Consider the following 25,002-nt stretch of genomic DNA (forward strand, 5'->3'; position numbering starts at 1 on the left):
AAACCAAACAAGCCCATACTATCTTTCTTAATTGCACACGGGGAAGAGCCTCCCAGTCACCACGTCTCTTCCTCTCTCTTCTCTAGTCGTCCTGTCGAGGAGCATAGCCGACAGGGGAGGAGGGCCGCGCCCGGTGGGCGCGCCGGCGCCCGGGGGGGGGGGGGGGGTGGGGGGGCGGAGCGCGGCGGAGAGGAGGGTTCGTGCGACGGGGAGCGGTCGGAGGCCGGCGAGGAAGAAGGCCCTCTCCCGGAGCGCACGGGAGAATCGCGCCTTGACTAGCCTCTTCGCCTCCATCCCACTGCTGCGCATGTCGGCGGCGGCGGCGGCAGCAGGTCACGAAGGCAGCGAGGATGGAGTCGGCGGACGGGGAGGACGGGGAGAAGCGCGGCGGCGGCGCTCGGTGGCGAAGATGGGCGGCAGCTGGGGGAGATGGAGCAGCCATCTTGTGGCTCTGGGCCTCTGGCGTAGACTCACCATGTGCATCAGTTTGGTCATCTTGTTCGTCTTTGTTTGATGGTGATGGATCATCCCCTTCAATCAAGTATCCCTCCTCATTTGTAGTCTCGTTTATTGAGTAGCCCCTTTCAGCTGGATCAGCAGTGCCAAGATTTGCTAAACCTGACGCTAGGCCTGAAATAGGAGTATCAGCAGATTCCCCTGTATCCATAGACAGAATCTCATCACCAGTATCAAACAGGCCTTCTCTAACCAAAGAAGAATAGATGTCATGAGGATTGGCATCTGCACTTTGCAAGCTTGCAAAAAGTCCTGTCTGTTCAGAGTTATCTTCTTGTGCTGATCTTCCACTCGGTGCTTCACTTGTCCCTGTCAGCGTAACTTGGTCCTAGAATTTCAGATTTATTAACTGAAAATTTGTTGAATTTCAGTCATTAGCTGGATCATTTGCTAAATTTCAGTCATTCATTGAAACTTTTGCTGAATTTCAGAGTCACCAACTTGGCACAATCTCTGAAACTTTTGCTGAATTTCAGATTCTTTGACTGAAACTTCTGTATCTCTTTTGCTCTTTTTTAGATTCGTTTACTTTGGCGTCATTTTCTCTGGAACTTTGCCTAGTGTTAGAGTAACTAACTTGATAGCGCCATTTTTTTTTCTGGAACTTTATCTGAAATACTAACTTCTTGTTGCATTTACCTGGAACAACCAAACAGGTTACATATCTCAGACAGTGAAATTGGAAGCTCTGGGCATTCCAGCATACAGATCATTTTCTTTGGTTGAGCTCGAAGCGGCGACTAATGACTTCGAAGTTGATGGGGAGAGGCGGGGAACGCGGCGGAGACACTGAAGTTGATGTGGCCCTCCCGGGCGAGGAACCCGTGCGCCGCGGCGACAAGGTTGTCGTAGCTGGCGGCGACGGTCTCCTGCACGCGCGCGTGGGGAAGCGGCACTTGCGTGTCTCCGCCGCCGCCCTCCCCTTCTCCCACGTTGCAGCTGCCACCGCCTCTCCGCCAGCGCGCTCGCCCGCCAACGCCGCCTCGCCCTACCGACGCCCTCCCCTTCTCCCGTGTCTCCGCCACCGCGTCGCCGCCGCCGCCACATCACCGGCCGGCTGTCGGACCTCCTCGCCTCGGCGACCTCCTCCCCACCACCGGCTGGCCTGCCAGAGAGAAGAGTGAGTGAGAGAGAGAGAGAGAGAGGAGGAAGGGACAGGCCGGCCTGCTGATGTGGCTTGCTGACGTGGCATTCTGACATATAAGGCCCACACTGACTCAGTCGCCACGTCGGATCTAGTTTTTACTGGTTTATAAGTTAGGGGGTGTGTTATATCTGGTTTTTCGGTTGGTGGATGATTTTGTAACTGGATGACAAGTTGAGGGACCTTCGGTGTACTTTTTCCTTTCTATGTCGACCCAGCCCAGCGCTCGGTCACGGCCCAGCAACCGCACGCGTCGCGCATGTGCCGGTGCGGACGGGGACGGCGCTCCCGCTCCACCGCCGCGCCGCTCGCCGTTTCCCCCGCGCGCGCGTCACCCCTCTGTCCGCCGCGACCGTTTTGCCGCCAAACCAGAGCAAGCTCGCCGCTTTTGCCTTCCTCTTCTCCGACCCCGGTGCCCGTGGCGCCACTCCTTGGTTCACGCCGAGGCCGAACGACCGTCATCTCGCCACGGCGCCCCTTGGCATCGTTAAGCCATGTCCTTCCCTCTTCCACTCATACTAACACCGGGTGCTAGAATTCTTCTCTCCTTCCTGCCGTAGCTTGTCGCTCGCTTGCTCTCTCTGTGCCGCCGCCGCCGCCTTGATTGATAGGAACGGCATCTTGAATCCTTAGCCGCGCTGAATCGATCTCTGTCAGCGGAAACATGCAAACTTAGTCACTCAGCTGATGACTAAGTTTAGCTGATGACGAGGGCACGGCTCCTGACGACAGCCCGTAGATGCATGATTCATGATTCAGGAGGAGGTCACCGGTTCACTACAGTTCCACTCAATTTTGATGTCCAAGACGGAGATGATGTGTGATGATGCACTGCATCTGCATGCGACGGATGATACTGATCATACACGAAGCTCGGGTGGCTCGACCCAGGACGAGCACGAGCATGTCCAACGGGAGAGACGACCAGTCCGGCAGTTGTCCCAGCTGCGCCGCCGTCGTCGCAGCGGCCGCCTCTGTGATTGGAGATTGGAGAATCTCGAGAGTTCGGGCACGCGTGTGACCTGCATGGCGTGCTGCGTTCTGTGCTGCACTGCTTCTTCGGAAACGTGTTTCCACCGGACTCGCATCACATATAGGTCAGCTTCCGCTTGTAATAGTTTGTACCCCACCCGGTTGGTTTTTGTCGGTTGCATAGTAATGTGGAGGATCCGTCTCTATGCCGTGCCAAAAAACTGATTTACCGGCGGTGCAGATTATAATTGGTTTGAATTTTGATGCCGTACGTGTAGGAATTCATGTTTCCTTTTCCTGATTTACTTACATGGGCGCTGCAGATTTAGGCGTGCAGATTTCTTCGTTTCTCTTTCCTATATGCCAATATATATATATACTAGTTCTCAAAGCCTCTCGGATGATTTCGAACAGAAATCACGAGACAACACTTAAATCGGGCTGCCACAAACTCTCCTCGTTTATAAAGCATAGCACAGATTGACCGGCCGTCTCCTACGAAGGATTAATTACCGAAAGATCGATCGGCCAGCCGTCCGTTGAAATCATGGAGGAGGCAGTCGACGCATCTGCCGCTCTGGATCCCAAGCTTGCTCCTCTGCTGCTGTTCGGCGGCCACGGCGACGCCACGTTCCTCTACAGCGTGCCGAAGAGAGCGCTGCTGGCGCCAACGCCAACGCCAACGAGGGTGGGCGACGGCGGCGTCGACGACATGATGAGAGGCCACCGCTGGTGGGCCACGGCGCAGGGCTGGTTGCTCATGGCGCACCGCGGCTCGCCGTGCACTTTCCTATGGGACCCTTTCACCGGCCGCCGTGTCGGGCTGCCCCCCGACCACGACGGCACCGTCCTCGCCGCCGAAGGCAGCCATCTCCGGAGGTGCCTCCTCTCATGCTGCGGTCCCATGGACCCGACCAGCTGTGTCGTGGTCGTCATCGACCTCGCCGACACGGAGCTCTGGTATTGCCGCCCCGGCGACAACCACTGGGTGAGGCTCCATCAGCATCCGTACCAGCACAGCAACACTGAGCACCGTGACGTCATCATCAGGTTTTTACGCCAGTTTACGGCGATCGACGGCAAGTTCTACAGCGAACTCCTCATCGGCGATGACGGGCTTGTCGGCGTCCTCGAGTTCTCGCCGGAGCTGACGCTCACCAAGATCGCCGTACACGGCGTCGACGACGACAGGAGACCAACGGTGTACAAGAAACGCACCACTTGCTTCGTGGAATCAAACGGGGAGCTGCACTCCGTTGTCTTCTCTCACCCGATCGGATGTGACCGGATTGTCGCGCGTGTAGGCGTTTACAGGTTGAGCATTAATCTGACGACAACGCAGGGGCAAAGATCAGCAGCGTGGGTGAAGGTGGATTCGCTAGGTGGCAGAGCGTTCTTCGTTAAGATAGGCAGTTTTGGAGCGTCACTTGATACGGAGGGAACGGGCTTGAGAGGGAACTGCGTCTACTACTCGGGGTTCAATGGGAAAGTGTTGTGTGTATACGACATGGAACGAGGAACTACGGTTGTAATCGATCCCGGCACAAATCTTCCGTATCACCAGTCGCCTCAAGTATTGATGCCAACATTTTCTGGATATCATGGCGGAACAACTCGAAGTGTTGAAAATATCTATCAGGTAGGGCCAACAATTATGGAAAATGCTTATGAGGTAAAAGACACTAAGGTAAGTAAGGTAAGGAGGGAAGTTCGATTTTTCGAGGGTGGTTGTACCTGCTTGCCGATTCCTATTCAGAATACGAGAGTGACAAAGCGGAAAGACAAGTTAATAAGCCAGAAGAAGAGTAAGAGGTCTACGGCTGGAAGACCTCCTTATCGAGGCGAAGGGGCAAGCAGCCCTGAAACGAAGAACTCATACCATGGTTGTGGCTTTCCCTTGGAGCCGCTCAAACGTCTTCTAGGTATGAAGAAGTAGGAGCGCACTACATGGAGGATCGAACTTGAATTTTTATGCCAACTCAATGAGGGCTTTTTAATTAACTCATTCTTTCAGAATTTGCAGTAATGATAGCTCGGCTATATCATGTCTATTAATTTCATTAAGTTTTGTTCTCTACTATGTGATTGGGAGCACTTTTTCTTTGAAACTTTATGAAACCTTCTCGCGTTGCATTAAGAGAATGATTTGGTAAATTTTCTTTGACAAAATAAGTTATAAAATATTAAAATTAATTTTGAATTTTTGCTTTTTCCAAATATTTGTGAATTTGGTGTTTATTTATTCAAATTTAGTAAAAAAAATGTGTTAAAATTTCAAAATATTTTGTTCGGAATGGTGCCTACCGAATTTTTTTTGCTTTCCGAAAAGAAACCCTGCTTATACCTGGTTTTAGAATTGGGCGACGCGATTGAAACTCTACCTCGTACATAAGGGACGTGGAGAGAACTTTTTCGAACTGAAAAGCATTTCGTGGCTGAAACCGGCCCATGGCCTCTTTCAGTTCGGCTCGGCAGTCGGCAACAGCAAGAGAGTGAGAGACTCGTTGTTCTCAAAAAAAAAAAATGTTCTGAAAAAAGTGAGAGACTCGTCAGTGACCGGCACGACATGGACGCCGGCGGCGAGGAGGCGAAGCAGGAGCGCCACCTGGTTGCTCGTGCCGGCCCGCAAGCTCTTCCTCCTCTCCCATCCCGACGCCGACGACGACCTCGCCGGCCATGGTCGCCCTCCGCTCCGACGTCCTCCACGCCGTCAAATCCGCCGTCTCTCTCCATCTATCCATCGGCCGGCTCCCCGCCTGCACGCCGCGGTCGAGTCGCTGGCCGCCGGACTACGCGCGCGCGGATCGACGAGGAGGTCCGCAAGCTCGACGGGAAGTGAGTGGGTTCTTCCTCCCCTCAATTTTGGCATCATGTTACTCTTATTGCGGTATTGCCCAGAAAATTAGGTTTGCCCGTTGCTGTTCTTATAGCTGTAGGCTGTAGCACTCTCTATGTGGGGATAAATTTTGTGACAACTCAAGTCTTTGCTACGATACGTTTTCCTCAACGAACCTTAGGTTAGGTAATTAGGTTACTTTGGGGAACTTGTCGATCACTTGCATTTGACTGGATATATGTAATTTATGAATTATGTTTCAGAATGGGGTCGGTATGTATTGTATGAGGTTCCTCTTGAGAGAGTTTGCATACCAAGTGCCTAATTCTGTCTTCAGTATATTGCCAGTGTTCGTGTATCTTGATTCCAGGCTCACAGATGTGCATCAATGCATGCTTTGGTTCATTGTTACAAGATGTAATTGGGCTTGTAGAAAAGCAATATAGATTCCTAAGGATCACAATTCACAACTTCCCAACCAATATAAAAGTAATTTATGCACCCTCCTCACCAAGGAAAAAAACCCAATGTAAACTAATGTGAAGGAAAATCAAGATATATAACTTCACTAGAGCATAAATAGTATAATTGTGGTTCCAGTCATCAACACATCCCCTTTTAGCTGGTCACATATATCTTCCGTTCTGCTCTCCGCATTTGTTCTGTATCTAATGTTTCAGTTACTAGCAAGTTTGACAAGAATCATTGCTTCCTCTGAAAGTAATTTTTTTTCATGTATCAAGGATTGCTGACGCTGAAGAGAATTTGGGTGGGATTGAAGTGCGTGAGGCCCATCTAGCTGAATCCTTGTACTTCATAAGTGTCAGGCAGAAGGTATAAATCTGTATTTTTCTATACTTTACCCTGTGGTCTGGTTGACATAGTACATGCTCGAAATTTAGCTACTTCAGGGACAGGGGACCTCCTGTCCTGTTGCAGGTCCTTGGAGGGAAGTCTTAGAATCAGGACACTTCTGAATTGTTCACACTGGTATGAAAGAGGAGGTTCCATCTAGATCATGTCAAGTTAAATACTTAAATCAGGAAAATCTCGTAAATGGGGTCTTGGAAAAGCTAAAGATTTGCAGTCGGAGTGGTCAAAAAATAGATTTCCTTTGTATGCTTTTGGTTTATGCTGCTGCTTTTATGCTCCCACTCATGCAATGATATGATAAAAGATCACATGGTAATATGGTATCGATTTGCTCAGTCGCTACTTTGTTGTCCTAGGTAAATTGTATGCATGCTTGGCGTCTGTATGAAGTGCATGACAATGCATCCGGAAGCATCAGCTGTTGCCACAGCTATTCTTGATACAATAAGATCTGGGTACTCCAAGCCTAAACAGACATTTCCTGTGTTAAGGAACTTTATTAGTTAGGTACAATTTTGACATTAACTTTTGTTTCAACAGAGCTGTTTCACAACATCCTGAAGCATATGTCAGAAGGTCTATGTGTTGTTTGCAACTTCTTGCAAATTGATAGCGCTGCACCTGATGTATGTCTCATCAGTTCTTATAGAAAGAAATCAGGACATTCCAACTGGTTTGGAATTGATATGCATATGGGCTCTTCATGTTGCAGAAGCTGATCCTGATACATAATGCATATCAGTAAGTATTCTGGTCACTATGGGGGGATATATCTGTTATGGATCACTAGTTTGTATTTTGTTCGTCAACGTAGAGAGCAATTATGGTATTGGCTGAGCGCACAATATTAATAGGGTCATTTTTCAACCAACAAAGAAATACAGGTGTTCAGCGTAAACGTTATACAATATCTCATTTTCATCTACTTTGATTTTAGCCTGAAAGAAGAGCAATTTTACTGCGAGATGATTTCACTATCTGAAAATAAAGAGCAAATAACTCCCACATTATGTTTGGCCCCTTTGTATCGCAGGAATGGAAAAACGGAGGAATAGGAAAAACGTAGGATTCTGACAGGAATGCAGGTGTAAAACAGAGGATTGGAAAATACAGGAAAAACACAGGAATAACCGTTTGATTGGACCACAGGAAAAACGCAAGAATCGGATGAGAGAGATAGACTCAAAGAAATTTTTCCAAGAGGTTGGACCTCTTGCTAACTTTCCTTCAAAATCTCTATAGGATTAGCCATTCCATAGGAATTTTGAAGGATAGTATAGGATTCAATCCTTTGTTTCAAAGGCTTTCATAGGAATTTTTTCCAAAGGGTTGAAATCTTTCAAATTTTGAACACTTTTCCTACAAATCAAAGGCAAAGGGGCCCTTAGTTTCCTGTAACGTACTTACTCTATCATTCCTTTTTTACTCATAAAGAGAGCCCATTTCAGTAAGCTCCTTTTTTACTCATAAAGAGAGCCCATTTCAGTAAGCTGGAAATTCAGTAACCTCTCACAATTCAATCTAACTCCTCCATTGGCTTGTTTGTCTCTTTGCAGGCCAACATGACCAGTTTGCAGCTCTATTCCGAGATCTTCAGAAATCACGAGCACTGGAATCGGTGGATCACAATTCATACCAAGGCCAGGCCAGCAGCAGCAGCAGCAGGTCTCTGCCTTGTAAGCTTTGATACCATCATACATTCGCGAACTTGATGATCAATGTACTGGATTAGAAATATAAATTCGATCAATGTATGATAATTTGATCAACGAATATATAGTTTTGTGATAATTTGATCAGCTTCCCTCTCACACCCCTCCCTCTCTAATAGTTGGGTCCCACTGATTTTTTTAAAAAAATATTGATTTGATTGTCACGTAGGAACAAAGCCACTCCGGCTTCTGCACTATGTGAGGTTGGTGGCGTGGGTGGCGGCGCGGCTGTCAGGAAGCGGCAGCTCGCGTCGGTGGCGCGGAGAGAGAGGCCTATGCGTCGAGAAGAAGAGACAGAAGCGAGACTGTGGGCCCCACATGTCAGCTGTGGGATGTGCATAACGGACACCACAGCTATAGTTGCAAATGCAATGTGGGTCATGCAGGGCGAGAGGAGGAGGGCGCGTGCTCCGTGGGGACCACCAGACACGGGCGGTGCACTCCTCGAGCGTTGGATCAGCCGCGAGAGACGATCCGACAGCCGAGATGCGTCCGGTTCAGGTATTTAAGCGCGATGCTTTCTTCTCCTTGCGCTTCGCTGCACAACCACTTTTCCGCATCTCTCTCCTCTCTCTCTCTCTCTCTCTGTCTCTCTCGCAACGTACTCATCTCAAGAGCAGTAGCGGCGAAAGGTGCGAGGTGAGTTGTGAGATTCTCCTCCTCCTCCATCCCTAAACCCTACGTCCTCCCAAAGCGCCGTGAGATTCTTCTCCCTTTCCTTCGATCTCGCTCTTCTGGTGGTGTTCTCCCTCTCCTCCTGGTGGTGTGGTTTCTGCGTGCTTGGGTGTTTGGGGGCGTCGCGGTTTTTTCTGGTTCGATCATGTCTTTCGCTGTTGTGGCATTTGATCGAGCAGCAACCGCGTCTTGACCTCTCTTTGAATCTTGAGGCGTTTCGTCATCCGAAACTTGGGGCAAGGATCACAGCTGTTTGATCTTTTTTTCCCTCTCTTGTAGGCTTCCCGTACCGTGCTTTTGTTGCTTCGATGGTTTTGAAGTTTGAGGTGGAGTGTGGTTTTCTGAGTTGGAGGAGGAGGCTGATGAGCACCGAAGCTTCATGGTGTATTGATCTTGCTGTGTGTGTCTCAAAGTCTCTACCAGTGCGTGCGCAAAAAATTAGACCACGTCAATTCGTTTCTCTTGTCTGCTTGTATTTTCCAGTTTGTTCAGTTAATTTTGGTGTGTTGCGGGAGTTCAGTTTCTGAAAATTTATTAACCAGATGCCGCCTTCGGCCTTCTTGTTCTTTTCGCTGTTCCTGATGCAGGATGCTTCTTCTCTATGTGTCTCTCTGACGTGTTCTCTTGGTTTAGTTTCTGTTTGGAAAGAACTCCATGTTCTCTCTGACGTGTTATCTTGGTTTAGTTTCTGTTTGGAAAGAACTCCATGTTCTGTTCATACAATGATTTCTGCATGTGTAGCTTGGTTAAACTGCTTGTTTTTTTTTCCCTTTTTGATGAGAAATCTTCTGATTCTTTGCATATCAAAGAAGCTTTCATCTCTTGAATCTTAGATTTGGGATCCTTCTAAGCCCAACGGTTTTGGTTCTGCAAGATTGTACAATTTCTTCATGTTTGTTACCTATATTTTACTTCTCAGTGACGCTGTCATGTTGTATTCTTCTTGCTGAATTCTACTATAAGTGCACGCTGCTGTCTCTGTTTTTCTTCTTCTGTTCACTTCATACTCTGTTTCGAATTATTGAAGTTTTAATACACCGAAGAGGTGGCCATACCGGGAGGAAATTGATTGTCCTTGTACAATACGCCTTTTCTGTTTGTTTCCTCTTCATTTCACTTTGGAATTTGGTGTTATGATTTGTGTCAGTAAAGCTTATATGGCGTTCTTACAAAACCTTGTATGCATTTTGTTCACAGTAATATTTTATTTTAATTATTCTTTGCTTGATTCTTGTATAAGATATAAGATTAATGTGCAAAATACTGCAGCATTGCAACTGAAGATTGATACTCTCATGTTATATGTCTCAAAAATGCATTTAGGGGCCCTGATAAATAGTGTCATATCATGTTATGTCTAGTTGACTCCTTTTCGTGTTTTTACCAAAGCTCTTATGTATTTAATTGATCTGTAGTGTTTTGTAATTGTATTCACTTTACTCTTTCTCCATATTTGTCAATAAAGTTATTGTATATTTGTATTCATGTTATTAATTTTCAGCAAAACAAAGGTCTGCTATGGGTAACAGCCTTCCTGTAGAATCAAAGTTCACTGATGAAAAAGAGAATGACAGAATTAAGTATGTTGTGTCGTCTATGCAAGGATGGGGTGAGAAAATGGAAGATGCTGTGAGTAAACTTGCAGCCTTTTGTATGACAAAAAAAAGGATAGTTCTGCAAAAATTTCTTACTGATCTGTAAGTAATTGTGTAAAATACTGTGACTGACATATGCCCTCTATATTCTCTAGCATGCAGCTATTCTAAATCTTGATGATACCATGACGTCATTCTTTGGCGTTTATGATGGCCATGGAGGTTTGATCTTCATTCTCTCTCTTTTTTTTTTTTTTTTGGTTTCAAATCCTCCAAATCGTCGGCATAACTGTTTACATCATGCTTTGTTTGTCTTTGTATGTCATGTGTTTATCTGCGTGCATGTTTTGAAAACTTTACTGTTTATGCTGAAACTTTTACCTGTGAATTCTCAAATAAATATTAGGCTACAGTTCTGGATAATGAACCAAGTTTGCTAATTAGTACTAATCACCTTTGTGCGGTGTGCTTTCTAGGATAACATGAACTGCTTAAACAGAAATATTATTTTACGAGGGATAAAACACTGCATGGTTGTGAGTTAATATTAACAGTCATGATAATTAAAAGGATAGCCACTGATGAACATGTTGGTTAATTTATGTGTGGTGCTATTTTTCTTATGATACCTATGAAGTGCTGATCTGCTGTGTTCATCACATTGTTTTGCTTTATAAGCTTCTATATGCACATAGGAGTAATCTTGAGCCACCATTCTGAGTTGTTTATTTTCTATCTCAGGAGCTGAAGTAGCATCATATTGTGCAAAACGATTTCATATTGAGCTTTGCAATCATGAAGACTACGACAGCAATCTAAGTAATGCGATGAGGAGTGCGTTTTACAGGTTATTTTCGCCTAGTCTATATCATTTTGTTGCACTGAATGATGCTGCACTTGCAAATTTGGAATATCATTGTTCCTGTGTAATTTCTGCAGCATGGATGAGGACCTGCAACTGTCCGATGCTTGGAGGGAGTTAGTTATTCCTCGTAATAATGGATGGATGTATTTTATCAAGGCTGGTGTCTGTGCTAACCTTTCGCCTTTCCCGCAGGTAGTGATCCTTTAACCCCTAAACATCTTATAATATCCATATGTTGAAGAAGTTACTCAAAACTGTATTTGTTGGACAGTGCTTATTGTATCTATGAAAAAGGAAATGGAAGAATGTGTGTGATATCGAGACTATTGTTCTTTCTTGAGATGTACTTTGGAGTTGGAAGAGATATGTTTAACCCTAACCTCAACTAATTGCGCCTGTAAAAAAAGGTCCAGTTAGTTACTTATCAGTTGCCTGGTTTGGTGAGTTGGACGCCTGACAGGTTATTAAGTTCTTATTGCACCTTGGTTCTTGTCATAGTATGGCACTACCCTAAACTGAGGTATTGTTTGCGGCATCTCTTCTATGGTTATCTCTTTCATATACACTGGTTTGGCTTTCAGAAATGCTTTTCTTTGTCTGGTTGCTTTTGTGAGCTATTTCTTGGTTAACCTGTATCTCTACTATGTTGGAATTCTCTATTATGTCCTTTAGTTTCTTTCTTCTTTTTCCAGGCAACATATACTGCGCCATCATATGAAGGGAGCACAGCATGTGTGGTTGTCATCAGAGGTGACCAATTGATTGTTGGGCATGCTGGTGATTCTCGTTGTGTACTCTCAAGAAATGGTCAGGTATAGTGACTATTTCCTTATCGAATTTCTTGTTGGTACCTAATTTGCATGCTCACTTATTTTCGTGCCTAACATTTGTGCTTGTTTCTGTTGTGTCAAAAGGCCAGTGCATTATCCGTCGATCATAAACCAGACAGTGAGTCTGAAAGAGAGAGAGTTCAGAATGCAGGAGGAGTAGCTGTTGGGTATAGTTATCGTAAAATAATGGGGAGGTGGGTAACCAAGAAACAATGGGGCTTCACTGATTTTAAGGGAAGAGTATCAATCTCAAGATCAATTGGTATAGTCTTGCCTGGATCTGTTTTTCGTTTATTGCAGATAATAGCACCGAAAAAAAAACATATTATGTTGTGATTTGCTGATGTGTTGTACCCACTTACATTTCAGGGGACTTCGCTTGCAAGAAGAACGAACGTTTACCTCCTGAAGATCAAATGCTGACATGTAATCCGGACATCCTGACTGTAAGTGCAACTATGTTTGTTTAGTATTTGGTTGAATTTGAAGTTTGTACTGCTGTGTGGGGTCTGATGGAAAATCCCCCTTTCTGTGTCAGATGGACATAACTGATGACATGGAGTTTCTTGTGATAGCAACTGAAGGCCTCTGGTAAATTTTGAACAAAAAATAACTGACAATAATTATTATTTGATCATTTTGATGTCACTAGTACTCTTTGTGATGCTGTTTTCTTTCTCCTGCTGATGCATATATAGTTTCATTTATAGTTGCATACCTACTGTACTATGTTTTTTCCATGCAGGTGCAACATGACAAATCAAAATGTGGTTGATCACACACATGACCGTCTTTTGGTGAGTCCTTTTCTTTTGCTCAGTTTGTCTTCTTGGCAGGACAAGAGATCTCCTACTGTAATAGCAAAAATATTTTGTGTCAAATTCTAGGAAATGACTTCACTCAGGCAATATAAAGCATCCGATTTTTTAAAAAAGAAAAAAACAAGTGCTAATAAGTACACTGTCATCTGCTTTGTGATTGTTCGATTCTTTTGTTGTTAAAACTGCTGTTCCTTTTGCCTTGATCAATATTGCTGTGACTAATATCTTGCATGTTTACGTCAAAAAAATATCTTGCATGCTCGATTGTTTCGTTGTTAAAACTGTTGTTCCTTTTGCTGTGGCCAAATATTGCTGACTTGCTGTGACCAATTAATATCGCTATGCAGGAGGGTGCAGAAGCGCGTGTCATCTGTGAGGAGCTTGTTCAGTTTGGCTTGCCATCGGGCGACAACACGACCGTCATCCTGGTTCTGTTCAAGCCCGGCGCCTTCCCTGCTGTTCCGCCGGTCGACACCGACACTGACACTGACAGCCACATTGACGATGATGTCGACCCCACCGGCAGCAACAATGCCACCGCGTCCGACAACAACGACCCCGCCAACGAGGTTGATCCCACTGCCAATGCCGGGTCTGACGACAGCAACACCGGCGACGAGGTCAAGGTCGACGCCACTGCCACTGCCGTCGGCAGCAGCAGTACCACTGCCGTGGCTGCTGACGAGGGCACTGGCAATCCTCCTCATGGCGCACTAGTTGACACCGACGACGAGGACGGGCTGACCTACTCCCAGGACATGGACTTACCCCCGGCGTCGACGTCCCCCCCAACCTTCCCGGACGAGGACGACCTCCCCCGGTCTAACCCGGACAAGTCCCCCCCGCACGTATCAATCTTATTCAGAGTTTGAGTCCAGATCAGGAAAGGCCAGAAGCTATAGCTATGATTCGGAAGGAGTAGTTCGTTTCCACTTGATTTTTGTCTAGCAAGTCGAAGATGATGTGTGATGATGCATGCAGGATGATACTTATCGTAGGTGGTAGTAGCACTGTGCATTGATAGGAGTAGTTTGTTTCTGCTACCTTGATGATGTGTGATGATGCATGCAGGATGATACTTATCATAGGTGGTAGTAGCACTGTGCATTGATAGGAGTAGTTTGTTTCTGCTACCTTTGGTTTGTGGTTTTTGCCTGCTGCTTTGCATAGGAGATTAAGATTTTGCTTGTCAGACTCAGATAACTTCAATTAACTGTCTACGAAATCTCGCTCACTGGTTTTTGAGTTGTGAAGGTGATTGATCTAGTGATGCTTTTTGTTGTTGTTCATTTTGAATATCTGTACATACTGCTGGGTTATGACTTGCCCCGTTTCTGAATACTTAGCTTTTAACCAAATTTTCTCTTCATTCTTCTAGTTATCTTGAATATGTAATCAGTAATGTGCTTGGTTTAGCGGGGAAGTCTATTTGTCCCTGAAGGACAATTCCTTCTGCTGCATGCCACCCAAAAACTCATCAAAAAGTTTGAAAAAAAGAAAAGGACGAGATAGATCGAATAAATAATATCACTCCACAAATATGCAAGCTTAAATTTGACACATATAAGTAGAATTAGAACTAAGTAATTTGATTGTGAATAATACGAAAAACTTTTTTTTATGTCAAAGACAAAAAGCTAGGGCGAATTCTCATTGAATCTCGGTTGTTCATGATAGTGATGACCATCCATTCAAATCTTCAGGTAGCACCCCCAAATCTTCAACAAGGCGGAAAGTTCGTGTGTTAAAATTGTTGTTTTTTGTTTTGTATATGTTGAATTTGAACTTACATGTCTGTTGAGTAATATATTACTCCTACATGTTAATTTATCTTTAAAATCTTTAATGAATTTTCGGATGACATACATACATAAATAAAACCGGAGACAAATCCACCTCTTTGGTTAAGTTAGCTCTGTTGCCTGCTGAGACCGGCTCTGAATCCGGCCCATGGGGACCGTATCTGAATCCGGCCCATGGGCTGTTAGGCCGTAGCGGGCCGCACTCCTCTTTCATCAGTTCGGCAACAGCAACAGACTCGGCATCACTCACCCACCCAACCCAGTACCCAAGCCCCAACCTCGCCTCGCCTCGTCTCGAGCCGACCTAACCGCGAACCCCCAACTCCGACGAGAACGACATGGACGCCGGCGGCGAGGAGGCGAAGCAGGAGCGCCACCTGGTGCTGGCCCACAAGCTCTTCCTCCTCTCCCACCCCGACCTCGACGACCTCGCCAAGGTCGCCCTCCGCTCCGACGCCCTCGACGCCGTCAAGTCCGATGGCATGGCGCCGCTGTTCGAGTCGCTGGCCGCCGCGGGCGTCCTGGAGCCGGACGACGCGCTGCTCGCCGAGATGCGCGCGCGGATCGACGAGGAGGTCCGCAAGCTCGACGAGAAGTGAGTGGATTCTTCCTCTCTTCTGATTTTATTTTACTAGCAAATATGCCCGTGCGTTGCAACGGGTGAAAAAACATAATGATAATATACATTTTTCATGCATAACCATGTCGATAACAATCAGAAAATTAGAACTACGAAACTTTATTTTCTAGCGCGTTTTCTTTTGTGCTTTTTTCTGACATTTTTCCCTCACGTGTTTTTTTAAACCGTTTTTATTTTCTCGCGCATTTTTTCCTTTTTTAATATACTGTAGAAACTTCTCTTTTTATAGTTAGATTAGATTAGATTAGAGATAAAGAAGATATATAAATGGACTAAAAAACGACGAATATAAATTTGACTTTTTTCCTCCGCGCTTTTTTCCGTCCTTTTAATTTTTTTTCTCGTGCATTTCTTTTACGAAGGGTTTTTTTCACCACTTTCACATAGTGTCAAACCTTTCTAGATATAATAGGATTCGATTTTTTTTACCGCATCACGTATAATTCCTTTTTCTTTAGAAACAGACAATTTTTTCGCCCTTTTTTATCGCGTCAACGGAGTCGGAATCGTTTTGATTTTTTCCCCTTTTTTTGGATCGGACAGATTTTTTTTTGCCCGGTTTATTTCGCCCGATCGATTTTTTTTACCGCGTCACATATAATTCCTTTTACTTTGGATTTTTTTCGCCCTTTTTTTACCGCGTCGACGGAGTCGGATTCGTTTTGATTTTTTTTCTCCCTTTACTTTGGAATTTTTTCGCCCTGTTTTCACCACGTCGACGGAGTCGGATTCGTTTTGATTTTTCCCCTTTTTGGCTTTTTTTGGATAGGACAGATTTGTTTTTTTTTCGCCCCGTTTTTTTATCGGACTTTTATCTTTTTTTTCGCATGGTTTTTTTATTTTTTTTACCGCGTCACATATAATTCCTTTTTCTTTATCGGAAAGTTTTTTTTCGCCTTTTTTTACCGCGTCGATGGAGTCAGATTCTTTTCAGCTTTTTCCTTTTCTTTTATCGGACAAATTTTTTTTCGCCCATTTTTTTTTCTCCTGTTTTTTTCGGATCGGACTATTTTTTTCTTTTTTCGCCCGGTCGATTTTTTTACCACGATATATATAATTCCTTTTTCTTTGGAATAGGACAGTTTTCTTTTTATTTTTTTAAACTCTTTTTACCGCGTCGATGTAGTCGGATTCGTTTCGATTTTTTTCCTTTTTTTGCTTTCTTTTTTGTCGGACAGATTTGTTTTTTTTCCACCCGGTTTTTTTCCGCCCAGGTTTTTTTATCGGACTTTTCTTTTTTTTTTTTGCTCCACGATACATATAATTCATTTTTCTTTGGAATAGGACAGTTTTCTTTTTATTTTTTTAAACTCTTTTTACCGCGTCGATGTAGTCGGATTCGTTTCGGTATTTTTTCCTTTTTTTTCCTTTTTTTTTGTCGGACATATTTGTTTTTTTTTCGCCCGGTTTTTTTTCGCCAGGTTTTTTTATCGGACTTTTCTTTTTTTTTTTCGCTCGGTTTTTTTCTCCCGTTTTTTGACGGACGACAGAAGCACCTAGAGAAGTGTTTTTTTTCTTTTCTCCAATCCAATACAGATCGGATCTCTTCCAGGGAAATCAGATTTTTTTTCTCCAGGGAATCGGACTCTTTTTTTTTCGCTTTTTTTATTCATTAAACGGTTTGTCTCTCGGACTTTTTTTTTCCCTTTTTAAGGGATCGGGTGTTTTTTTGCCAGGGAATCGGACATCTTTTTTTTTCCTGTTTTTTTCGCTGTTTTTATTTATTTGTGACGGACGATGGAAGCACCTCTTATTTTTTAAGTAGTAGTAGATTTTTAGCCCCCCAAAAATTAGGCCGCCCCTTGCTGTGTTGCGTATGCGATAAGTTTTGCGATAACTCAGGTGTTGATATGGTCCGTTTGCCTTAGCTAACCTAGCTTACTCTGTGTTGCGAGATGTAGATGCTAAAACTGGTAGATAGCTTGCATTTGATTCGGTAGTTGTAATTTATGAATTATGTTTAGGGCCAATTAATTCACCTCTATGCAAATCTATACTACATAATAATAAACTTTTTCCACATTTTTGTTTTAGATTCATGTACATATTCATGATTTTGTACATTTTCTCTGCAATGTGTAATTTAGCATGTAGAGAAGTAATTGAGATTGCTAAGGATCACAATACGCAACTTCTCGAGACAAAATACCAGTGTAAACTAATGTGAAGGAAGAACGGCATGTTGAAATTTGTTAGAAATAGTTTCCTTGAGAAGTTGAGGTTCCAGTCAAGATATGTCCTTTTGGTGATTTGCATGTTTCATTGTTTCTACTTTCTGATCTTGCTCTTCGCATCTGTATCTAATATTTCAGTTACTAGAAGTTTGATAAGAATCATTTGGTTCCTCTGGAAGTAACTAAGTAATTATGTTTCATGTATGAAGAATTGCTGATGCTGAAGAGAATTTGGGTGAGAGCGAAGTGCGTGAGGCCCATCTGGCGAAATCCTTGTACTTCATGAGGGTTGGAGAGAAGGTATAAACTTGTGTGCTTCTATACTTTACATTAAGTGTGTGCTTGAGATTTAGCTATTTGCATTCTTTGAAATCAATATTGCAGGAAAAAGCACTGGAGCAGCTTAAAGTTACTGAAGGGAAAACTGTAGCTGTTGGCCAGAAAATGGATCTTGTGTTCTACACTTTGCAAATAGGCCTTTTCCACATGGACTTTGATCTCATCTCAAAATCCATTGACAAGGCAAAGAAGTAAGTTATAGCTTTGATTGTGCCTTTGTGAAGTTCCATTCTGCCATCTATACTGGAGCAATGACATCTGACTATTTATTGTGTTGATTGAAGCCTGTTTGAGGAAGGAGGCGACTGGGAGAGAAAGAACCGATTGAAAGTATATGAAGGCCTATACTTCATGGCAACGAGAAACTTCAAGAAAGCTGCCAGCTTATTTTTAGATTCCATCTCAACTTTCACAACTTACGAGTTGTTTCCATATGATACTTTTGTCTTCTATACAGTCATCACAAGCATAATCACATTGGATCGTGTATCTCTAAAACAAAAGGTAATTTCACTTCTTACACTCTCTTTTCTTTTTCTTAATTGACTCACTAACAAGAAATATGGCAGGTGGTAGATGCACCAGAAATTTTGGCAGTGATTGGCAAAGTACCTCATCTATCTGAGTTTCTGAACTCCCTTTACAATTGCCAGTACAAGTCATTTTTTGTTGCATTCTGTAAGTGTAAAGTATCTTGATAAGCTGTCTATAGTTTTACTGTTACAGTCTGTACGGCTGGGCTATATGAATATATGGTCTAAACTTCTTTTCAGCTGGCATGACGGAGCAGATTAAGTTGGATCGCTATCTTCAGCCTCATTTCCGCTACTATATGAGGGAAGTGCGGACCGTTGTCTATTCACAGTTTTTGGAGTCATACAAGAGTGTGACAATGGAAGCGATGGCCGCAGCATTTGGTGTGACTGTTGATTTCATAGACCAGTAAGTGCTGTCACCCATCCGCATTAGTTTTATGTTTGTGATTCCTGTGTAGGACAAAACATTCTTTTCTGTTCCTGTGCTGTGGAGATAATATCTCCCTTTCATTTGTTCCAGGGAATTGTCGCGGTTCATTGCAGCTGGGAAGCTTCACTGCAAGATCGATAAGGTTGCTGGTGTTCTGGAGACAAACCGACCTGACGCTAGGAATGCCTTCTACCAAGCGACCATCAAGCAAGGGGACTTCTTGCTGAACCGCATCCAGAAACTGTCACGAGTCATTGACTTGTAAATTCAATGGTCTACGTTGGACGTTGGAGGTGTGATCCTTCTAGATCCCTGCAAAGCTCCCCATGGACATAAACCGTACTGAAATTGCTGTTCTACTTGTACTCCTAGGCTCATGAGAACATGATCTTTATCTCGGTTTGATTTTATTGCGGACAGCAAAAAGGTTTTAAAGAGAACCTCCGTGTGCAATTTCAGTAAGTGTGCTTTAGATTTGTAGAACGAGAAGAGTGCATGTCTTTCTGAGATGAATCTGTTCGTTCATTTCAAGTCTTGTGGCGATGTCTTTTTGGGGTTCCGCACTGTTTGATCTTATGGGTCTCTATATGCTTGAAATAGCCTGACATGCTAGTCTCAAAAGAGAACTGCAAAATAGAACCAAGCGTAATTCCTTTTGTTCTGAGCCTGTTTTCAGATGCAACATTTCAGAAAACAGATAAACAGCATTCGGTCATACGCAATCGCGCGCACACACTGTACAGCCACTGTAACTCATCAGAAACGAGGTCAATATACAACAGTAATTTTCGCCGTTCCATAAGTCCATAAAATACCGATTTCTAATATCCCAGGAGACTCTAGCTGCAGATTTAGTAAGGAAGAACAAAGCAAGTTACTCAGAGTCACAGGCAAGCTACACATTGTTTGTTGCAAAAAAACTCGAAGTATTGAGGAACTACACAGAGCTAATCTGGGACAGGGAAATGAGCACACTGGAAAATTACAGCCGGCTGTTCACTTGACGATCTCTGGTATGCTGCGCTTTACAATCAGCTCTCCGTTTCTGCAGATCAGAAATGGTAACCATGCAGGCAGGTCAGAACGTCTGTGTTTGATGGCTATACAAAGGCCTAGAGATTCACACAAGCAAAATCACAGGAAGCAGTAATGTAGTTTAGTGTAGGAGCATTGTCTCTCTTTACTTACTGATCCCCTGCTTCTGGTTCTGCTTCTCCTTCTGTTTCCGCTTCCTCTCGTTTCGCCTCTTCACCCAGGGCTTCTCTTCCTCCACTGGCGCTTCTGCCTCTGCGCTGACAGATCCTGTAATCTGCGCAAACGACTCTTTGGCGCCAGAGGTTACGTCGCCGAAGAAGTCCTTCACCTTGTCAACCACAGTTTTGAGCTCTTCTTTCTTTGGGAGCTGGGATAATCAAAACATTTTACTGTTAGTGACTTGCTACCTTTGCTCAAGACATGCTTACTGAAAACATGGTCATTTGTACATTTACTATAAGAAATGCCTACCATCCTCACTTAACTGCATAGAAGTTCTTTTCCAGGACAACATTTTCTGAGCTACTATCTAGTACTAGGCCAAAATAATTTGAAGGTTGTGCTCTAGAAAATGTCAGCCTAGGATAAAGCAAGATACAAGTCTGAAATGTACATTTTCAGAGATTTCAGCTCTAATGTTCATGAGAAATTGCTACTCCTACATAACTTGCAGAGAATTCGACAGGGAGAGGAGATAAAAGGCGCTAGCGAAACGTACTTCGATCACATTACTTGTCGTCAGCGCAGACCTCAGGTTCCCATTCTCCTGCTCACCCAAATGAGACAGGTAAATTGCAATTCTCAATTTTTTCGAGTGCAACAACATACAATCACGCACAGAAGATGAGGACTGAGAAAATTACCACAACTTTGTAGCCATATCGAAACTCATTGTCGGTCTTCAGCACCCTGTACTGCTCTTTTGCTGTGTCTATTATGTCATCCTCATCCTTCAGAAATCAAATCATGAAACACGCACATTTAAATCTTCTCTTTTCTACAACTCTTCAAACACGATTGTGTGACAATTTGTGTAAGCAAACAGATTGTGCTGTTAATTACTTTGTAGATGACAGCGGCAAGGTTCCTGGCGAGCGTGTCCTTGTAGATGTACTTTCCGAGGAAGTTGTCCTTCGCCGCGAGCATGATCTTCGCCGTCGTGCCGCCGGTGACGATGTTGAGCGGGTACCAGAAGTACACCTGCAGAAACCAGAAAAAAAAACCCACACAAATCTTGATCACACGCACGCGAAGCATTGGGATCAGGAATGGAGAAGAAGAAGAAGAAGAAGAACAAGAATCAGGGCAGCACGGACATTGGCGGTGCGGATGAAGATGACGAAGCGCGGGTTGCCGTCGTCCTCGATCTTGGGCAGCTGCGGCATGCGCTGCTGCTGGGACCGCCGGTCCGACCACCCCCTCCCCCTCGCCTCCACCACCAGCGCCGCCCGCCTCGCCGGCCTCGCCGCCGCCTGCAGCCTGCTCCTCGGCGCCGTCCTCATCAGCAGGAAGCTCCCCCCGCCGCTCGCCTCGCCGGGCGACAGCTGCCGCAGCCGCGCCCGCGCCGGCGCCGGCGAAGACGCGCTCAGCGACGACACGCCGCCCACCACCTCCATTGAAACCTCCTATTCCGGTCTCGCGCCGCTGTGTGGTGTACGTGTTGTGGCCGCCGACGAGGACTTGGGAGAAGAAGCAGTGGAGGGGAAGAGGAGGGAAGATAAAGCCGTGGAGGGGAGCTTATCTGGTGGTGGTGAGATGGCTGTGGGGTCGCTGATGTGTGGGCCCGGGTGGGGGTTCTGGACCCACTTGTCAGTGTGCCAGTGAGTGGACCGGGATTATGCGGATAGTTTTTGAGATGGTTTCGTGCTCTCGGCATACGTGGCGTGGTTACGGACAGCTGAAATAAAGGCACAGTAGCAGTCGCGTGGCTTCTCCCGGGGACGCCACGTTGCACATGGAACGGCCTCCCAGTTTATATGTTGGAACACATCAAATTTACAAAATTCTTGCAAAAAGATAAGTTTAACAGATTACTCGTTGGATTATTGTTACTGCCGATTATATATTTGATTTATGAATGAATTAATGTTTTAAAAGTAAACTTTATAAATGGCTTCGAACAAGTGATCTATAGAAAACATATTTAAGAGACCTAGAGTAAATAATCTGTGACAATAATCCAATAAAGTAGCTAAAAAGCCCGTTTAATCCCTAAAATTTACTTATATGAAAACTATCTGTTCTAAAAGGAGGCCTAAAAGGCTAAAACGGAGTGTAAACAAAGCTAGAAAGATGTAATTATTATGTTTAAATTTAAATGGTATTATTTGTAGACAATGAAAAGCATTTTTTTCCGAAATAAAATTTTAGAAGTAAGCAAATACACGTCATCGAGAAATTGAACTTACGACGTTTCCAAACATCTCATTTCACATTTCAATTAAAAAAAACTTACGTACAGATGCTAAGCTACAATTACATGCACCACCTTTTTTACGGGCGAACAAGGCGTTCGTCGGCCAAGAGAAATTTACTAAGATCAAATTAATGGTTACAAAGAGGTTTACCACAATCAACAACATCGTTGATGAAACCTCACACGTTTGCAACGGACTTCTGCTTGTAGCATCGAAATGCCGGCAATTTTTTCCCCTTCCAGATCAACCCCTTCTTTTTTCTGCTACCTGATTCTCTTGACTCTCCTAGCTAATCGTCGATCCCCTATATACTATGAATTAATTAAACCCCTTACGATGATCACATTAAGACTAAGGGCACCACAAGTCTGCAAGGAAGCAACAGGTAGTCAATGGCGAATCTGCTCTTCATCTCGTCGTAACCCGGCCACAATGACGCCATCTCATGCACGTCGTACATCTCCTCCATGCAGCGTGCCAGGTACACGACGCTGTATCCCGTCACCGCCTCCAGCCCGTCGTCCTCCCACGGCAGCGGCGGCGGCAGCCCGGCATCTGCCAGGGTGGTGGCCGCGTACCGCGCGAGGTACACCGCCGACGCCGCCACGACGGACGGCGGGATCCTCAGGCTCCGGCGGTCGAGCAGCGTGAGGTCGGCGAGGTGGTGCGCCACGGCGTGCACGGCGTCGCCGCCGGAGTAGCCGTACCTGGCGAGGAAGTGGTCGGCGAAGGTGTGCGCGGTGGGGCGGCCCAGCCTGTACCCGAGCGCGTCGAGCAGGTCGAGCTCCCTGTCGAGCACCTCGCTCCTGGCGATGGCGAGCCCGCCGGCGCCGGCGCCGGCGGCGGCGTCGCCGGCGCTCAGCCTCTCCTCGGGGAGGTCGCCCTCGTACTTGGCCGCGACGAAGACGGCCGTGGCGCCGAGCAGCGCGAGCAGGCGGTGGCTCACCGCCTCCAGGGGCCTCACCGACTGGTAGCGGTCGACGTAGGCGACGGCGCGGTGGAGCGTGCCGGCGGCGAGGCCGGCGTGCCCCCGGGTGATCCCCTCCATCCACGCCACGAGCGACGCGCGCGTCCACGGGTCGACCCGGCCGCGCTGCACCGCGGTCATGTAGTCCGGCGACGACCGCTCGCCGGCGGCCATCTCCATGGCCCGGAGGCTGGCGTACAGGTCGGCGTCGTACGTCCACGCCGCGCAGGCGCATCTCTCGCCGGCGCAGTAGCTCCCGTCCGTCTCGTCGCCAGCAGCCGCTCCGCCGGGACCATTGGCGGCGACGGCGGCCGCGATCTCCCGGAGCATAGCCTCGACGTCGGCGTCGGCATCATCCAGATAGAGATAATCCATGGCGCGCTCTGGGCGCGGAGCTAGGCCGCGAGCTCGGTGATGGATTCTTGGAAGATGGGAAGAGAGGGAGACGACGTGCTCGCTGCAAATTTATAGCGCCACGGATATGATGATGAACCCGTTGACTCCGACATGATCACTGCGATGCGACGAGCTCAAGAGTCCGAATTGGAGTTGACCTGGCCCGCAAGTCCGACTTGATCCCGTACTGGGCCGAGGGATACGGCCTGTGGGCCGGCCTGCTCCGGCCTTGGGCTGCAGCTAGCTGGGCCGGCGACTCCGTGGAGACCATCTCCGGGCAAGGAATTTTTTTCATTTTTAATTTTTTTCTTTTAATATTTACAGAAATAATCTATCGGCGCAAAAAATTACAAAAATAGACCCTGCCGCCCTAGTGGTGGGCGGCAAGCTGACGTGGCAGACGGCGGCTCGACGGCGCCGTCTGCGGCCGTCTGCGAAAATTGCATTTAGCCGGCAAGGGGCTAAATGCAATTTTCGCAGCATTTGGCTCGTACATTTTGCATCTGGGTCCCTTGCCGCCCTACTAGACGTACCAGCCAAAAAGTACTAGGCCCGGGCTGTCTTTTTTGCATGGGGGCCCTTGCCGCCCTAACAGAGGGCGGCAATGGTTTTCGTGCAAAAAAAAACCCTCCCTCTTCCGTCTGCCGTCACCGCCCGTCCCTCCCCGTTTGCCACGTCAGCTTGCCGCCCTAGTAGAGGGCGGCAGGGTCTATTTTTGTAATTTTTTGCGCCCATGGATTATTTCTGTAAATATTAAAAGAAAAAAATTTAAAAATGAAAAAAATTCTCCGGGCAAGTGGCAGTAAAAAGAAAGAACCTAACACGTGCATCAGGAACATGCTTAGATCTGCGAGCACAGTGGTCAGCTTAGCCATGTGGTTCATGCACTAATCGGAGTACATAATACATTAGTACATGAATGGTGATTATTCTGTATAATTTACTGTTATATACAGCGTAGTACTCCGTACTAGCGAGCTGGATATTGAGTTCTTGTTTATGGGTTCGTTGAGACGTCAGCGAGATTAGGACGAAGACGTTTAGTTTATCATAAGACCATTTAGGTCATAGAGGTGTCGAAACATGAATTCGGCAATAATAAAAGGGGGTAGCGCACGAGACCTAAAAGTGGATGGATGCGGAGACAAAGGATTTAGACAGGTTCAGGCCCTCTCAATGAGAGGTAATACCCTACTCCTGTTTGGGGATTTGAATCCGCCGGGTGTATTATAGATCTGACGATCTAGTTTGTGTCATCATGCCCCCTAGAGGGCCTCCTGCCCACCTTATATAGGGTGGGGGGCAGGATTACAAGATAGAAACCTTAACCAATACGGTATCGGTTTCCTAAATCTACTTTACAATATTATCAAACCAGGACTTTAGGCCGTTCCGTAATATATAAGGAAACGTAATACCCGAGTCAT

The 25,002-nt window shown here is 45.7% G+C and overlaps 4 protein-coding genes and 2 long non-coding RNA genes across 11 annotated transcripts; 4 read left to right on the plus strand and 2 right to left on the minus strand.

Moving 5' to 3' along the window:
• Nucleotides 1-54: 54 nt before the first annotated feature.
• Nucleotides 55-1,853, plus strand: LOC9267103 (uncharacterized). Its single transcript, XR_001543183.3, has 2 exons — nt 55-810; nt 1,173-1,853. It is a non-coding gene; the product is annotated as an uncharacterized lncRNA (long non-coding RNA).
• Nucleotides 1,854-5,331: 3,478 nt separating this feature from the next.
• On the plus strand, nt 5,332-6,923 carry LOC107280120 (uncharacterized). Of its 2 annotated transcripts, none has more exons than XR_010739187.1 (5): nt 5,332-5,471; nt 6,212-6,302; nt 6,386-6,458; nt 6,698-6,796; nt 6,882-6,923. It is a non-coding gene; the product is annotated as an uncharacterized lncRNA (long non-coding RNA). The 2 variants fall into 2 exon arrangements; XR_010739188.1 differs by having other exon boundaries at nt 5,417-5,467.
• A 6-nt stretch (nt 6,924-6,929) lies between these two features.
• Nucleotides 6,930-14,105, plus strand: LOC9269793 (probable protein phosphatase 2C 20). 5 transcript variants are annotated; one of them, XM_015769623.3, is made up of 13 exons: nt 6,930-7,082; nt 7,898-8,006; nt 8,223-8,554; nt 10,230-10,357; nt 10,479-10,545; nt 11,065-11,170; nt 11,263-11,380; nt 11,881-12,000; nt 12,103-12,280; nt 12,388-12,464; nt 12,557-12,609; nt 12,764-12,815; nt 13,187-14,105. In XM_015769623.3, the coding sequence occupies exons 1-13, from the start codon at nt 7,073-7,075 to the stop codon at nt 13,709-13,711; spliced, it is 1,875 nt and encodes a 624-aa protein (XP_015625109.1). In that variant the 5' UTR covers nt 6,930-7,072; the 3' UTR covers nt 13,712-14,105. The 5 variants fall into 5 exon arrangements, with proteins under 5 accessions (XP_015625109.1, XP_025878457.1, XP_025878456.1 ...); XM_026022672.2 differs by lacking the exon at nt 6,930-7,082 and adding an exon at nt 7,405-7,544 and having other exon boundaries at nt 7,898-8,017; XM_026022671.2 differs by lacking the exon at nt 6,930-7,082 and adding an exon at nt 7,405-7,544.
• A 777-nt stretch (nt 14,106-14,882) lies between these two features.
• Nucleotides 14,883-19,291, plus strand: LOC4329887 (26S proteasome non-ATPase regulatory subunit 6-like). The gene is made up of 7 exons (XM_015767221.3): nt 14,883-15,236; nt 17,665-17,755; nt 17,840-17,985; nt 18,079-18,298; nt 18,364-18,472; nt 18,568-18,736; nt 18,851-19,291. The coding sequence occupies exons 1-7, from the start codon at nt 14,980-14,982 to the stop codon at nt 19,023-19,025; spliced, it is 1,167 nt and encodes a 388-aa protein (XP_015622707.1). The 5' UTR covers nt 14,883-14,979; the 3' UTR covers nt 19,026-19,291.
• Nucleotides 19,292-19,472: 181 nt separating this feature from the next.
• LOC4329888 (protein HHL1, chloroplastic) lies at nt 19,473-21,507 on the minus strand. The gene is made up of 6 exons (XM_015767223.2): nt 21,112-21,507; nt 20,858-20,995; nt 20,659-20,745; nt 20,514-20,561; nt 19,949-20,162; nt 19,473-19,805 (listed from the first exon to the last, which is right to left on the minus strand). Exons 1-6 carry the CDS (start codon nt 21,409-21,411, stop codon nt 19,792-19,794), a joined length of 801 nt encoding a protein of 266 aa, XP_015622709.1. The 5' UTR covers nt 21,412-21,507; the 3' UTR covers nt 19,473-19,791.
• Nucleotides 21,508-22,552: 1,045 nt separating this feature from the next.
• LOC107275383 (putative cyclin-F2-1) lies at nt 22,553-23,554 on the minus strand. The gene has a single exon (XM_015769005.1). The coding sequence runs from the start codon at nt 23,552-23,554 to the stop codon at nt 22,553-22,555; it is 1,002 nt and encodes a 333-aa protein (XP_015624491.1).
• Nucleotides 23,555-25,002: the final 1,448 nt, after the last annotated feature.

Source organism: Oryza sativa, chromosome 2 (genome assembly GCF_034140825.1).
Source record: "Oryza sativa Japonica Group chromosome 2, ASM3414082v1".
NCBI classification, from domain to species: domain Eukaryota; kingdom Viridiplantae; phylum Streptophyta; class Magnoliopsida; order Poales; family Poaceae; genus Oryza; species Oryza sativa.